Here is an 11,895-nt window from a genome sequence, read left to right on the forward strand (position 1 = left end):
GGTACACAGCCTTGTTCTACAAATATTAGTGAAAGAATTGACTGTCCTCAGGAGCTCAGCGGATTACATGGTTGGAATCCACTGAGCTCCAGGTGGTTGGACAACCTGTCTAACAGGTTTAGATGTCAAATTGAATTAAATCATAAATCTCCATCTATCAGCTCTCAAAGGTCATGCCAAGGTGGAAACTGTTGGGAATGAGAGAAACTCAACTACGAGGTGATATAATACGTAAGCTGATGGAGCAGGGGTGATGATGCTGATGCACATAATAGAAAGCAGTAGGTTAAATCCCCAAACCATCCCCTAAGAACTAACCCTTAACTTTCAAGTGAAGTCATACTCGCAGCTGTGGAAGGTGCCTTGATTGAAGGTGGGAGGGTATAAAAGAGAATGGGACGCGTTCTTCCCTCCAACAGAAAAGGAAAGCAGTTGTTGCTATGGCAACACAGCGATGTCTAATGTGTGTGGCTGTAGCTCTTTGGTGCATGTTAACAAAACATTTGCCCCCTTTCTTAAACCAAATGTATACGGCCAAATAAAACTATTTCAAAGAGCGTCCATTTTTTAATTAAATACGTTTTTTTTATATACTAACTTGTGACTTCTGTCAGTGTGACGAAGAAGTAAAACCAGCAGAAAATGTTTTCTCCGCTCAATTCCAGCGAGCCTCCCATGCCAAACCACGTTTGGGATGGCACTTAATGTGGCGTACCCACCAGAGGAATGATCAAACAGAGGGTAGTGTTCAGGGTTAGTGCTTAGGGGCCGGTTTGGGATTGGGCTGTCTCCAACTTTCTGCAGCGTCAGTCACCACAGAACTCCAGTCGTGGCCTTCAGATAAGCTTAGCAACAATTCATAGTGTTTCGTTGGATTCAGAGGAGTAAATCTTGCTGCCACTGGACTATAGAGCAGCGGAGATGTATCTTCTGGAATGACAGATGGTTTTCCATCTGGCAATCTGAAGGATTCGATCCCCAGATTCCCAGGTGAAAGTCAGGCAGACTCTGACCATTTAGCCAGAGGGATTTGCCATTGGCCAATCAGCTAAGGATCTTCACTGGGAGGTATACACTGTCACACATGCTACCGACTTTATGGGAAAAATTTGGGGATAGTCCTCTTCCCTTTCAACATGACAGAAGCCCAAAGCAACATCTATAAAGACTAGTATGTTAGAGCTTAGTGGGGATAAGCTGGAATGACCTGGAAAAACTAAGGGCCAATCCAAAGAGCCACTTTTCCATGAGCTAGACTAAGTAAAATATGTTTAGAACTGCAAACTATTACATGACTTTTTAATAAAATGTAACCTATTATTTTTGTTGAATCTCTGCCACAGGTAACCAATTGCCATTCTTGTTTCTGGAAGAATTCTCAAAGATTCTTCATGGTTTCCAGAAGAGCTGAAGAAGTTACAGCTGAAAAGGGTTGATCAGTCATACTGAACCCTACAGATTAGGAATGGGAGGTCATGTTGTATTTGATTGAAAACAAAGTGTTAGGGGATTGTTTAGCAGCCATATTGGGTTTTTATGTTGCATTTAGTTAAAAATAAACAACCCTCCTAATATCACAATGGTCTAGATAAACTGGATAAGGGAATCTCTGCACCAGGTGGAGGGGCTTAATTTTTTCAAAATCTGCTCTCTCAACAGCGTTTTTTTAAGGACATAAGTAAATCTCATGGTAGAAGCTCTTAAAAATTGATTTTTCCTTTTTTAAAAGAAGCGATTTTCAGCTGTTTGATGTTTAGGTGAATATGAAAATGAGTTAAAATAGTAAAACTATCAGATATTGTGTGGTTGTGTTTGACTTTTAATGATTAAAAACTTAAATCTTACCAATTTCATCTGAGTTGCTGCAATAATGTTGTCCTTCTCATTCAGATAGTTTTATTAATGAAAAAATGGCACTTTTAAAATTTCTTGTGATCTAACAATGTTCATACCTTATAATGTTAAAAAAGCATCTGCTTTTGTATAGTATTTATTTATATAGAAATGTTTCTTTTGAAATATGTATCCTCCCCAACACAACTACCATTTCCTTTACCTTTTTTTAAATAAGCAGAAAATTCTGAGCCTGTTCTGATTAATGATAAACCCTGATAGACAGTTTATCTCTCCATTACTCACATAAGCCTTTAACTCAAACAATAAACCTGGTCACCAAGCTATGCTGCTGAGTGTAGCTATGAGGTAAAACGATGTTGTACTGACACCTTTTATTGCATTAAGGCATGATTCCATTTCCAAACCTCTTAAAAAAGTACAAATAAACACAAAGTTGACCAACAATAACTAATTACAATGAGAAAAATCCAGCTTGTTAATTCCAAACATATTCCCTAAACTCATTATTTCATTTCTGATAAGATTTGAGAAAACAAACAGGTTGTAGTAAAAGAAATTGTACATAAAAGTAAACAGCAACGAGGAAAAATATACATCAGTTAATTAAAAAAACAAAACAAAGACTTTTCTGATTAATCAGTAAAGAAACAACAGCAAACTGCATATTTTTCATCGACAAATTTGGCGTAAAATCATAAACAAATACCCACATTTACATATATTTATAAAAAACAGGGCTTTTCTGTAAGCATACTAGTACTAGCCAGTTTGAATTATTGCAGGGTGGAGATCAGTGAGCTAAAAGAGCCACTTGCAGCATGGTGTGCTTCCTGTTTATCAGCATCAGTGGTACAAAAGCAACACGACAACCAACTAAAACAAAACATCCTGATAAAAACCAGCCTGGTATCATTTTCAAACATCGTCCTATAAAAAGTGCATAATCTTTAATTTCATTTTCTGCTTTGCAACACAAATCAGGGGATAGATGTGATTCATCCTGCCTGCCAGGCCACATGCTATATACTTTAGTGAATATATATTAAATCAGCTATGTTATAATGTCATGGATGACTGATTTCTATGATATTTCTTACTGAATCTGAATTTATACATCTCAATTTAGCTTCATCTGTCATCATTACACATAAAAAGGACAACTTCTCTCAATGTTAGTAGAAAAGTCCATGCTAATGTAGCACAATAACATCCTGCCTGCTTTGCATCTCTCTAGAGAGTCCTTTGATGGAGGATCACTGTGTTTTGGTCCAGTTGCTTTGAAGACCAAAGACTCCGAAATAGCAAGGATCCACAGAACAATCAGGTCACTCATATTTCTTCTTCATTCCACCTCCAAACGTAGTATTCATCCTAGTTTGTGCACGTAGCCACTTCTTTTCCATTGTTACTCCTTCATTGATTCTTCACAAGAAAACCACATCAGATTAAGATCTCGTAGATCTTTATTTCACTGGCATGTCTTCTGTCCAGCCACTTTAAATCAGTGAAAAAGAATCGCAATTTGCACCATTTTATTTTTTTTATGAAACACACTGCACTCCGTTGTATTTGAAAGACAAAAAGATGAACCGATCAGCCATGACAGTATGATTAGAGAAGCTCAGGTAGGATGAGGAACACTGTTCATCTATTTTCACAGCCCAGTCAAACGCCTTATATGACACCAAACCTCCCCCATGGGCCCAGGGCTTGAGTTGAGTGAGAGGCTGGTCATTTCAGCCTTTTGCCATTTTCTACCTGTGCACTTTTTTTACTCTTTGTTTACTACCAAAATAAGCTGATTTCCCCCTAACAATGGGTAACAACCAGTGATTAGTTCCTACCCACCAGGAGAGGTTTTATAATTCAGCATTACCTCATACTCTCAACACACTGACTGTAAGTCTAACTAAGTGTCAGATTATATAGGAAACTTCAGCTTGCTGGAGATGTTGAAAGCAGTTGTTGGGAAATCACATATAATTAATAGACACTGTGCATGTCAAAGATGTTGCATGCTTAAAAAAATGGTAAGTAATCTCAGGGCAAAATGTACATATGGATAAAGCTGGAGGTCTAGGAGGGTATTTCAGTCAGACAGATAATTCCCATTAATGCCACGTCTTCTACAGAGAACATGTGAGTGGTGTACTGTTTTTGCAATCAAGGTGAGTCCCTGCTGATCTGTCAGAAGCTGATGTAACCCATATTCAAGGCTTCATCACCATTCTTTCCCCCCACACTGGTATTGTAAGACCCTGATCTCTAACCTTTAAAATCATCTTAAAGTTGTAAACTAAGTGTTATTAAAAGAGTGAGCCCTGAGGGTATGCACCTTCAGTGCCAGAAGCCTATATTAGAGAAGATAAACACAGCTTCCAAGTTGTTTTGTTTTATTTAAGGCTACCACAAAGTTAGCTTGAGTAGGAACACCACGACTCAGTCTCTGACATAGGTGCACATGTGGTACTGCTAGAGAGTCTTTTGGATTTACTAACTAAGAATGTCTGTAGACTGCAGGATTGTAATGGTGCGTAAAAATCTGTTAATCTTTGTAATTTTGAATTAAAACCACAAAGATTACTCTCAGACTGAGGTCTGCATTAAAACGCTTAAACTCAATTCCTCCATTGTATTCTTCTTCTGGTAATCTAACATACGGTAATTACTATTGTTAATATTGATACCATGAATCATTTTCTGTAGAACCCACAGCAGGTAGACGGGTACTTTTACATCTTGGATATTATGTTTATGGAAAGATTATAAATATCTATGTAATAAGTTAGGATAAAGGATATAAGATTTCTTTTTTCTGACATACAGCCGTTCTTTGTTTTAGGATGGCTAGATGTCACGCATCTAATTTCAGATTATGAATAGAACTTTAGATTTGACTTGGACTCGTCCCTTTAAAGACTTGAGAAGGATCCTGTTCCATTTTTACCTTTTTATCATCATTTTATTATCATTTTTTATCCTTACACCAGAGGACATACTTTTTATGCTGTAGTATTTTTATGAATTATGAAGGTTAGAATCAAAAAGCTACAGTATACTATTCATTAACTAAAAGTACTTTCCCCATTGCTTTGCCTTCTGATTCCACCCTTAAAATATGACAGATTAGGATTCTAGGCCTAGAACCTTGTGACCAACCATTGACAGATAGTTTTCATTGGAGTCATACTGTAGCAACACATTTCCTTAAAGTAAAAAGCTAAGCTTAAAGTAAAAGGCAGAAATTTGTTTTAAATTGTAGGCTTCCATAACAGGACTGCACAGTGGCACAGTATTTAGCACTGTTGCCTTGTAGCAAGAAGGTCCTGGTTTCTTTCTGCATGGAGTTTGCATGTCCCCCCATGCATGTGTGAGTTTTCTCTAGGTGCTTCGTTCCACAGCTCAAAACATGACTGTTAGGTTGATTGGTGTCTCTAGATTGTCCGTGAGTGTGTCTGTGCATTGTTGTGTGTCCTCGTGTGTCTCTGACTGGCGACGTGTCCAGGGTATACCCCGCCTGTCGCCCGTAGACTGCTGGACATAGGCACCCTAACCCACTGTGACTCTGATGGTTATTAAAACAAAAACATAACGCTCCTTGGTGGACAACAAGTAACACAGGTTGGCTCAGTACAACCAACAAAGGGTTGTGTCCAAAATGGAGAAGGGAAATGGGTTACGAAATGGCAAAGATCTGGAATGACCAGTATGCAAAGAGACTTGACCTTAGAAAATGACCTGTGAACATCTTGGTAATAAGATATGGGCATTTTTATAACTGTTTATCTGTAATATTCAATAAAACAGATTACTCCAATGGCATTTAAACTGGTCTGCACTGGGAAAAGTAATTGGATAAAAGATTATTTGCTCATAGGCATGAAATGAAAATAAGTTAGAACAGTGAAGCACAATATTAAGCTACAGATGGAGCATTGACCAAAATGAGCCCTATTAAGACGTAGTGCATCACCTTGAAGTGATCAGAAGAAGACACCATCTATATCAGTTTATAGCTCAGATCCTGATCTGATTGGATAGAATTCCCTGTTCAAAGAACCTGTTCTCAGCAGGGACCAATGATCCACAGTCCATACTCTGTTTTTTTTCTGTTTTCTTCATGAGCTAGTTCACAAGCAAAATGAGGTCCTTCTCAATTAGACTGCTATCCCTAATGCTATGGCTCATCAGTGTAGATAAATAATGCAGTGGATGTTGGAAGGTTTCAGAGGGAGATTAGATCTGTAGCTGGGTTACATTTCAGTTCATTTTATTCAGAGACAAAACCAGCAATTAAGCTCATCTAACTGACTGGATGATAAAGTATTTGGTTCATGTTGGTTAAAGTCTGAATTCACCTACAGCTCTCCACTCACTCCCATTGCTGCATCTCTGTGAAGAAGCCCTCGTAAAGACCAAAACCTTGATCCAGAGTCAGAGGAATGGCCTGCGGCTCTTCTTTAATCTCCTCCCACGGCTGCAGCATTGCCTCTCCCGGCTGCTCTGGGAAAAGCGTGGCGGACTCATCGAACTGTTGCAGATGAAGATGTCCCTGCAGCAGCTGATCTTGCTCCAGCTGTTGCTGCCTCTGCGACGGCTGCTGCAGCTGAGGCACACCGAGTTCTCCTATGTTGATGGAGTTCTCCATGGAAGCGCCGCTCAGCTCCAGGTAACTGTAGGACTGGTAATGGTTCATGTCTCCGGTTGCACACCACCTCCCCAGGCCTGCTGCGTACTGCCTCCCATGCATGGAGACCTCCATCTCACAGCCCAGGGAGCTCAGCGCCGTGTTGATATCCAAATCCTCAAAGGTGCTGCAGCTGCCGTCGAGAACATCATCGAACACAGACGCCAGGTCAAAGTCCCCCTTCAGGCTGTCTGCTTTATTAGCTTCCATGGCTAAAAGAGGGGAATCTGTAGATCTCATTAGTTTGCTATGGTCTTTAGAGGACAGGTGCTTCCTTTTATTGCCCACCACCTGATACGGACAGGTGTTCTGGCTGCTGTGATAGCCTTGAACCAGCTTGTTCTGTCTTTGTGCTGCACTGCTGCTGCTGTAGTGGTTGGCGGACATCCTCCTGCGTTTGAAGATACCGTTGACAAACATGTCCGCGTACTGAGGATCGATCTGCCAGAAGCCCCCCTTCCCAGGCTCGTCTTTCTGTCTGGGGACCTTCTTGAAACACTTGTTGAGGGACAGGTTGTGACGAATCGAGTTCTGTACCAGAAGGAAAACAAAAATAGGAAAAAAAACACATTCAACATGGTCACAGACACAAGTAACAATCAGTCATGCGAAAACAAAAACAAAAAAGTCAATTTTTTCAGTAGACAGCGGAGTGGGCGTTGGGGATATTGTTGTTGTTTGTATAGGGAAGCAAATGTACCTAATGAGGCTTTCTAGTAACAGGCGGCTCGGAGCATTTCAAACATGATCAGCTGTGCTTAGCTGCCAGCTCTCTCAGGAGCCCTCATTAAGACATATGTACACACACACACACACACACACACAAAACACATCCACACATACAAATGCTTCCTCCAGCCACTGTCCCCTCATCCCCACCTATGTACTGTAAACTCAAAGAAGAGGCCATTTAAAAAGTCTGGATGACCCCAAAAGTTTCCAACATTAGCTTATATAAGTAATATATTATCTTGCTTTTATCTGACTGGCCAATAGACCAATCTGAGGTTATATGATTCTTGGTTAAATTGTCTTGACTACGCAAAACTTGTCAAAACTTGCCCTCATGGGTCAATTCTTCTCTTGTTGTTCTCTGTTACAGTTTTAAAACTTTTGGTGTTTCGATCTACCATCCTTTTTTTCTGTTAGTGAAAATATATTTTTTTATTATTTTGCTGCAAATAGGTTTGGGCTTTAACTAGGCCATTGTAACCCACAAAGCTGTTGTGATCTAACCCATTCACTGTATTTCTGTTTGGATGCTAGTTGACCTGCTGAAAGGTGAAACTGTCCCAATCTCAGGTTGTTTTTCTACATTCCTTCAATTCTGATTGGCTTCCCTCCCCACAGCATGATGATGCCACCCCCATGTTTCACCATGGACACAGTATATTCAGTATATTCTGATCCTTTGATATCCTCTGACATGAATGTTGGCTCAGAGCTCGTCTGCCTGGCTGCGTGTTTCCTGGACTTTCGCCTTTTACAGCTGCTTTTTGTATCTCTGTTTCTGTCTCCTTGAACCCCAGTCAGCCTCAAACCCCAGATGGCCGCTCACACTGAGCCTGGTTCTGCTGGAGGTTTCTTCCTGTTAAAAGGGAGTTTTTCCTCTCCACTGTCGCTACAGTCATGCTTAGTGTGAGGGATTGCCTTCGAGTCAATGAGCCGATGCAATCAACTGGTTTTCCTTAGATAAAAAATGTTGAATCAATTTGACTGTATGATCTGGTGAACTGTGATGTGCCTTGAGATTACATGTGTTGTGAATTTGAAATGGAAATAAACTGAATTGAATCTTCTGTCAAATTTTTTTTTATTTTCATGAAGGACAAATGTTTTTCATTTTTATTTTACTTTCACCTACCCTCACAAAAAAGACCAAATTTCACCTGAGCTGTGAATATTTAAGTTACTGAACTCTTTACAGCTTCTGTGATTTATATTTTATTTTTCTAAGAACTTTGAAAACCCCATAAGACTTTCCTATGACTTGATGATGATTTGCTGCTTTGTCACCTATAAGATCCAAAATAAAATTAAAAAAAAGTTTTAGTACCTGTTCATTTTACCTGTTCAAATAAAGAAAAGATCTGCTTGTTGTCCTGGACTCCTAACATTGCGTGTGTGTGTGATGGTGACACTGGAGTCAATTGCTAAGCCTCCCCCCACCTTAACTCAGCATTGTCAGACTCATTAATTATAAACAGACTCCTATCCGGGCTCGGTTACCTGCCAGCTGGGTTCTGCGTGTCTGTAGTAGCAGAAATTCTCCGTTATCCAGTTATAGATGGTGGATAAAGTCACTTTAGGCTGTTTGCTGGCCTGCATGGCCATGCAGATGAGAGAGGCGTAGGAATATGGAGGCTTGACCTTAGGGTTTGTTTTGTAATCCACCTCTACCAGCGGGCTCGCTTGGACCTGGATCTGTGGATGTGGATAGGATGGTGTTGGGTGGGCGCAGCTGGGGAACCGCGGTGGTGCAGCGGTGGTTTCACTGCCAGAGGTGACAGGGCTGCCGGGGTACAGCGCCATCCCGGCGGCGGCTGTATCCCCAGCAGGTGGGCTGGATGGTGAGTCGGTCCCGGCTCTAGGGAAGCGTTTGAAGAAGAGCTGGTGCTGGGAGGATGAGCAGTCCGGGCCGGGTCCAACCATCCGCTCCGGGTCCGCGCTGAGGATGGAGAAATTCTGCAGCCAGTGGAGGCTGGTCAGGCTGTCATCCAGGGGGGCAGAGTCAGAGCCGCCGGCCTGATCCTCCGGGAACGCAGCCAGCCATTTCTCCTTAAACTTGTTGGCAATGTCAGGACTCGATAAAACGGGCATTCTGGCTTTATACAAAGGACCGAACGGGTCTTACTGACGCATTTAAAGTTTGGGTTCACTGCTTCAAGTGGAAAAATAAAAATAAAAGCAGTTAAATACGAGAACACAAAATCTAAAGTTGTCCAACAAACAAAAGCGCCTCTGATTGAAATCCCCGCAAAAAGGATGCGTAAATTCTCTACCCCTGGTGCTCAGCTGGGGAGGATGCTGTGAATGCACCTGTTGCAGTGGGTTCCTGCCTCACTCTCTCTCTCTGAGGGATCAGTGGCGCTCCTCTGTGCGCAACAAGTCGGTGGGGGAGGGAGATGAGCATCCAGCGCGCACGGAGCTCCAGAAAAAAAGGACAATTAGCTGAAAGCAAAGCGGGGTTTGAGTCATCCAGACGGGCAGCTCTTATGGGCTGGATGTAGAAGAGCAAAAGATGTGAGGATTTGAAAAGGTTGAAAAGAATACAATTTCTCATTAAGCCCAAGAGACTGCCCACCGTCTCTTTAAATACCCGAGGGGGGGTTGCTGATTGGCTGCGCAGATATTTCATTTTTAGCCCCAACCTTCTTCCAACACCCCCACCTCTCCCTGCAGGCCTGCAGATGTTGAACTCTCCCACTCAGATGAGTGGAAAAGAGTGCAGCCATAAGAACAAACACCTAATGCCTGAAACAAGTTAAATGTGACCTTTGCTGCGCGCGTAATGGCTCCAAGACGCGCTAAAAGAAAAAGGCGCCGTGCGTCCCGCTCTGCTCTATAAATCTTTAGTGTCACTTCATTTAATAAAATGCATTAAATAAAACTCTTGTTTTCACATTTTGTCACCTTAATGCGCAAAAGTTCGCACTGTTCTATTTCCAAAACAGTTTGAGAACTTATTTTTCTCTCAACAGACAAGCAATTATGGGTCAGATAAATTTCAGTATGAAGGTCCTGGTTGGAATTAGTAAAAGGGGAAAAAAAATATCAAGGATGGGTGACATGTTTTATTTGAACATATTCCTTTAATACCGACTTTTTTTGTTAAATGATGAGGGTAATTTGTTTTATTTTTATTCTAACTGATTGTTATTATTATTTTTTTATTATTTACAATCATCCCGTTAAAACATGAATTTAAAAAATCCCACCAAAAAAAAAAAAAAAAAAAAAAAAAACTTACCTAACTTTATAAACCAAAACTTTTTAATTCATCCATTACTCCTCGACTAAAATAGAAATGGTGCAGAAAACATGCGACCCATAATTATGTCTAACTCTCTTTATTTTTACATTACATAAGTGCCACAAACGTTATGTCTAAATGGATTAAAGTTGCAAAAATCTACTTTTCGTTTGTAACCAAATTATATCATTTTCTGTTGTTGTTCAACGCAACAACAAAAAAAATTACAACAAAACAATAAATATTGACTTTCATTATGTCAGTAGTAATAGTAAATAAATGAGGATTTTCTAAGGTCTTAAGACAGTTATAAAAACCTGGAAGGGGTGTTTTTATCACAAGTTTATCACGCTCTTAAAAGACGTGAACACTGCCATCATGTGGATTATTTCTGCAGTTCAAATTGCAGGTCTCTTAATTCCTAATGGATGTAGATGTTCTGCTTTTAAGTGTCAATTAAATGTGTGCAATAAAGATCCTTTATGAGAAGATTTACTAATCAGGGTCTGATCACATTTTCTGTCAAGCATCTAATTATTACTTCTAAAATGTGTGGAGATACAATGGCTGTAAAAAATGTGACTCTAACAACACATTTCCAGTACATTCTTATTCACAATACATTCAATTGTCTAAAGTTAGTGACCTTCCTCCCATTTAATCACTTGTGATTATTGGGGACACTGTAGTTTTAGGGTGTAGACATATATACTCCCAACTTTAGCATGATGCCATGTTTCAAAGGGTTTTGAACCATTATTTCTCACGTGGAGCAGCTTTTTATTGTTTTTTTTTTTATTTAACTTATTTTAATTACATTAGATTTTCTATTCTATTTTCTATTCTATTTTACATTAGGGTGAGTGGTGGCCTCGTGGCATAGAGAGCATAGAGCTTGGAATCCTGGGGTTCTGAGTTGGAGCCCCACTCCCACAGACTGCCACTCTGGGTCCCTGAGCAAGACAATTAACCCCACACTGCTCCCCGGGCGCTGCACAATGCCAGCCCACAGCTCCCCAAGGGGATGGGTTACATGCAGAGAATTTATTTCGTTGCTCTGTACTTGTAACATGGTAATGACAATAAAGCTATTCTATTCTATTCACTCCCACAGACTGCCAATCTGACTCTCTGAGCAAGACCCTCAACCCCACACTGCATGGTGGCAGCCCACTGCTCCCCAAGGGGATGGGTTAAATGCAGAGTTAAATTTCTCCAATGTGAGATCAATAAAATTGTATTGTTATAGATTGTATTTTATTTATGTTTGGACTCATGATGTGAAAAGTATCCCAGAAATATTGTTTCCTCACATAGGCATCAAGCCAAATTGATGATAATGTTTAAGATTTAAGTTAAGAGATAGCAATTAGGAATA

The 11,895-nt window shown here is 40.4% G+C and overlaps 1 protein-coding gene across 1 annotated transcript; it reads right to left on the minus strand.

Annotated features, from left to right (window-relative positions):
• Positions 1 to 1,993: 1,993 nt before the first annotated feature.
• foxj1b (forkhead box J1b) lies at positions 1,994 to 9,876 on the minus strand. The gene is made up of 2 exons (XM_038274064.1): positions 8,774 to 9,876; positions 1,994 to 7,075 (listed from the first exon to the last, which is right to left on the minus strand). Exons 1-2 carry the CDS (start codon positions 9,362 to 9,364, stop codon positions 6,230 to 6,232), a joined length of 1,437 nt encoding a protein of 478 aa, XP_038129992.1. The 5' UTR covers positions 9,365 to 9,876; the 3' UTR covers positions 1,994 to 6,229.
• Positions 9,877 to 11,895: the final 2,019 nt, after the last annotated feature.

This window comes from Cyprinodon tularosa, unplaced genomic scaffold (genome assembly GCF_016077235.1).
Source record: "Cyprinodon tularosa strain WSP-4 unplaced genomic scaffold, ASM1607723v1 ctg90, whole genome shotgun sequence".
NCBI classification, from domain to species: domain Eukaryota; kingdom Metazoa; phylum Chordata; class Actinopteri; order Cyprinodontiformes; family Cyprinodontidae; genus Cyprinodon; species Cyprinodon tularosa.

What these genes read in the sequence shown, in the direction of transcription:
- foxj1b (XM_038274064.1), bottom strand. Translation starts at nt 9,364, where the DNA reads ATGCCCGTTTTATCGAGTCCTGACATTGCCAACAAGTTTAAGGAGAAA. An exon ending in ACGCAGAACCCAGCTGGCAG is followed by an intron (nt 7,076 to 8,773) that starts GTAACCGAGCCC and finishes CTTCTGGTACAG; the next exon opens with AACTCGATTCGTCACAACCT.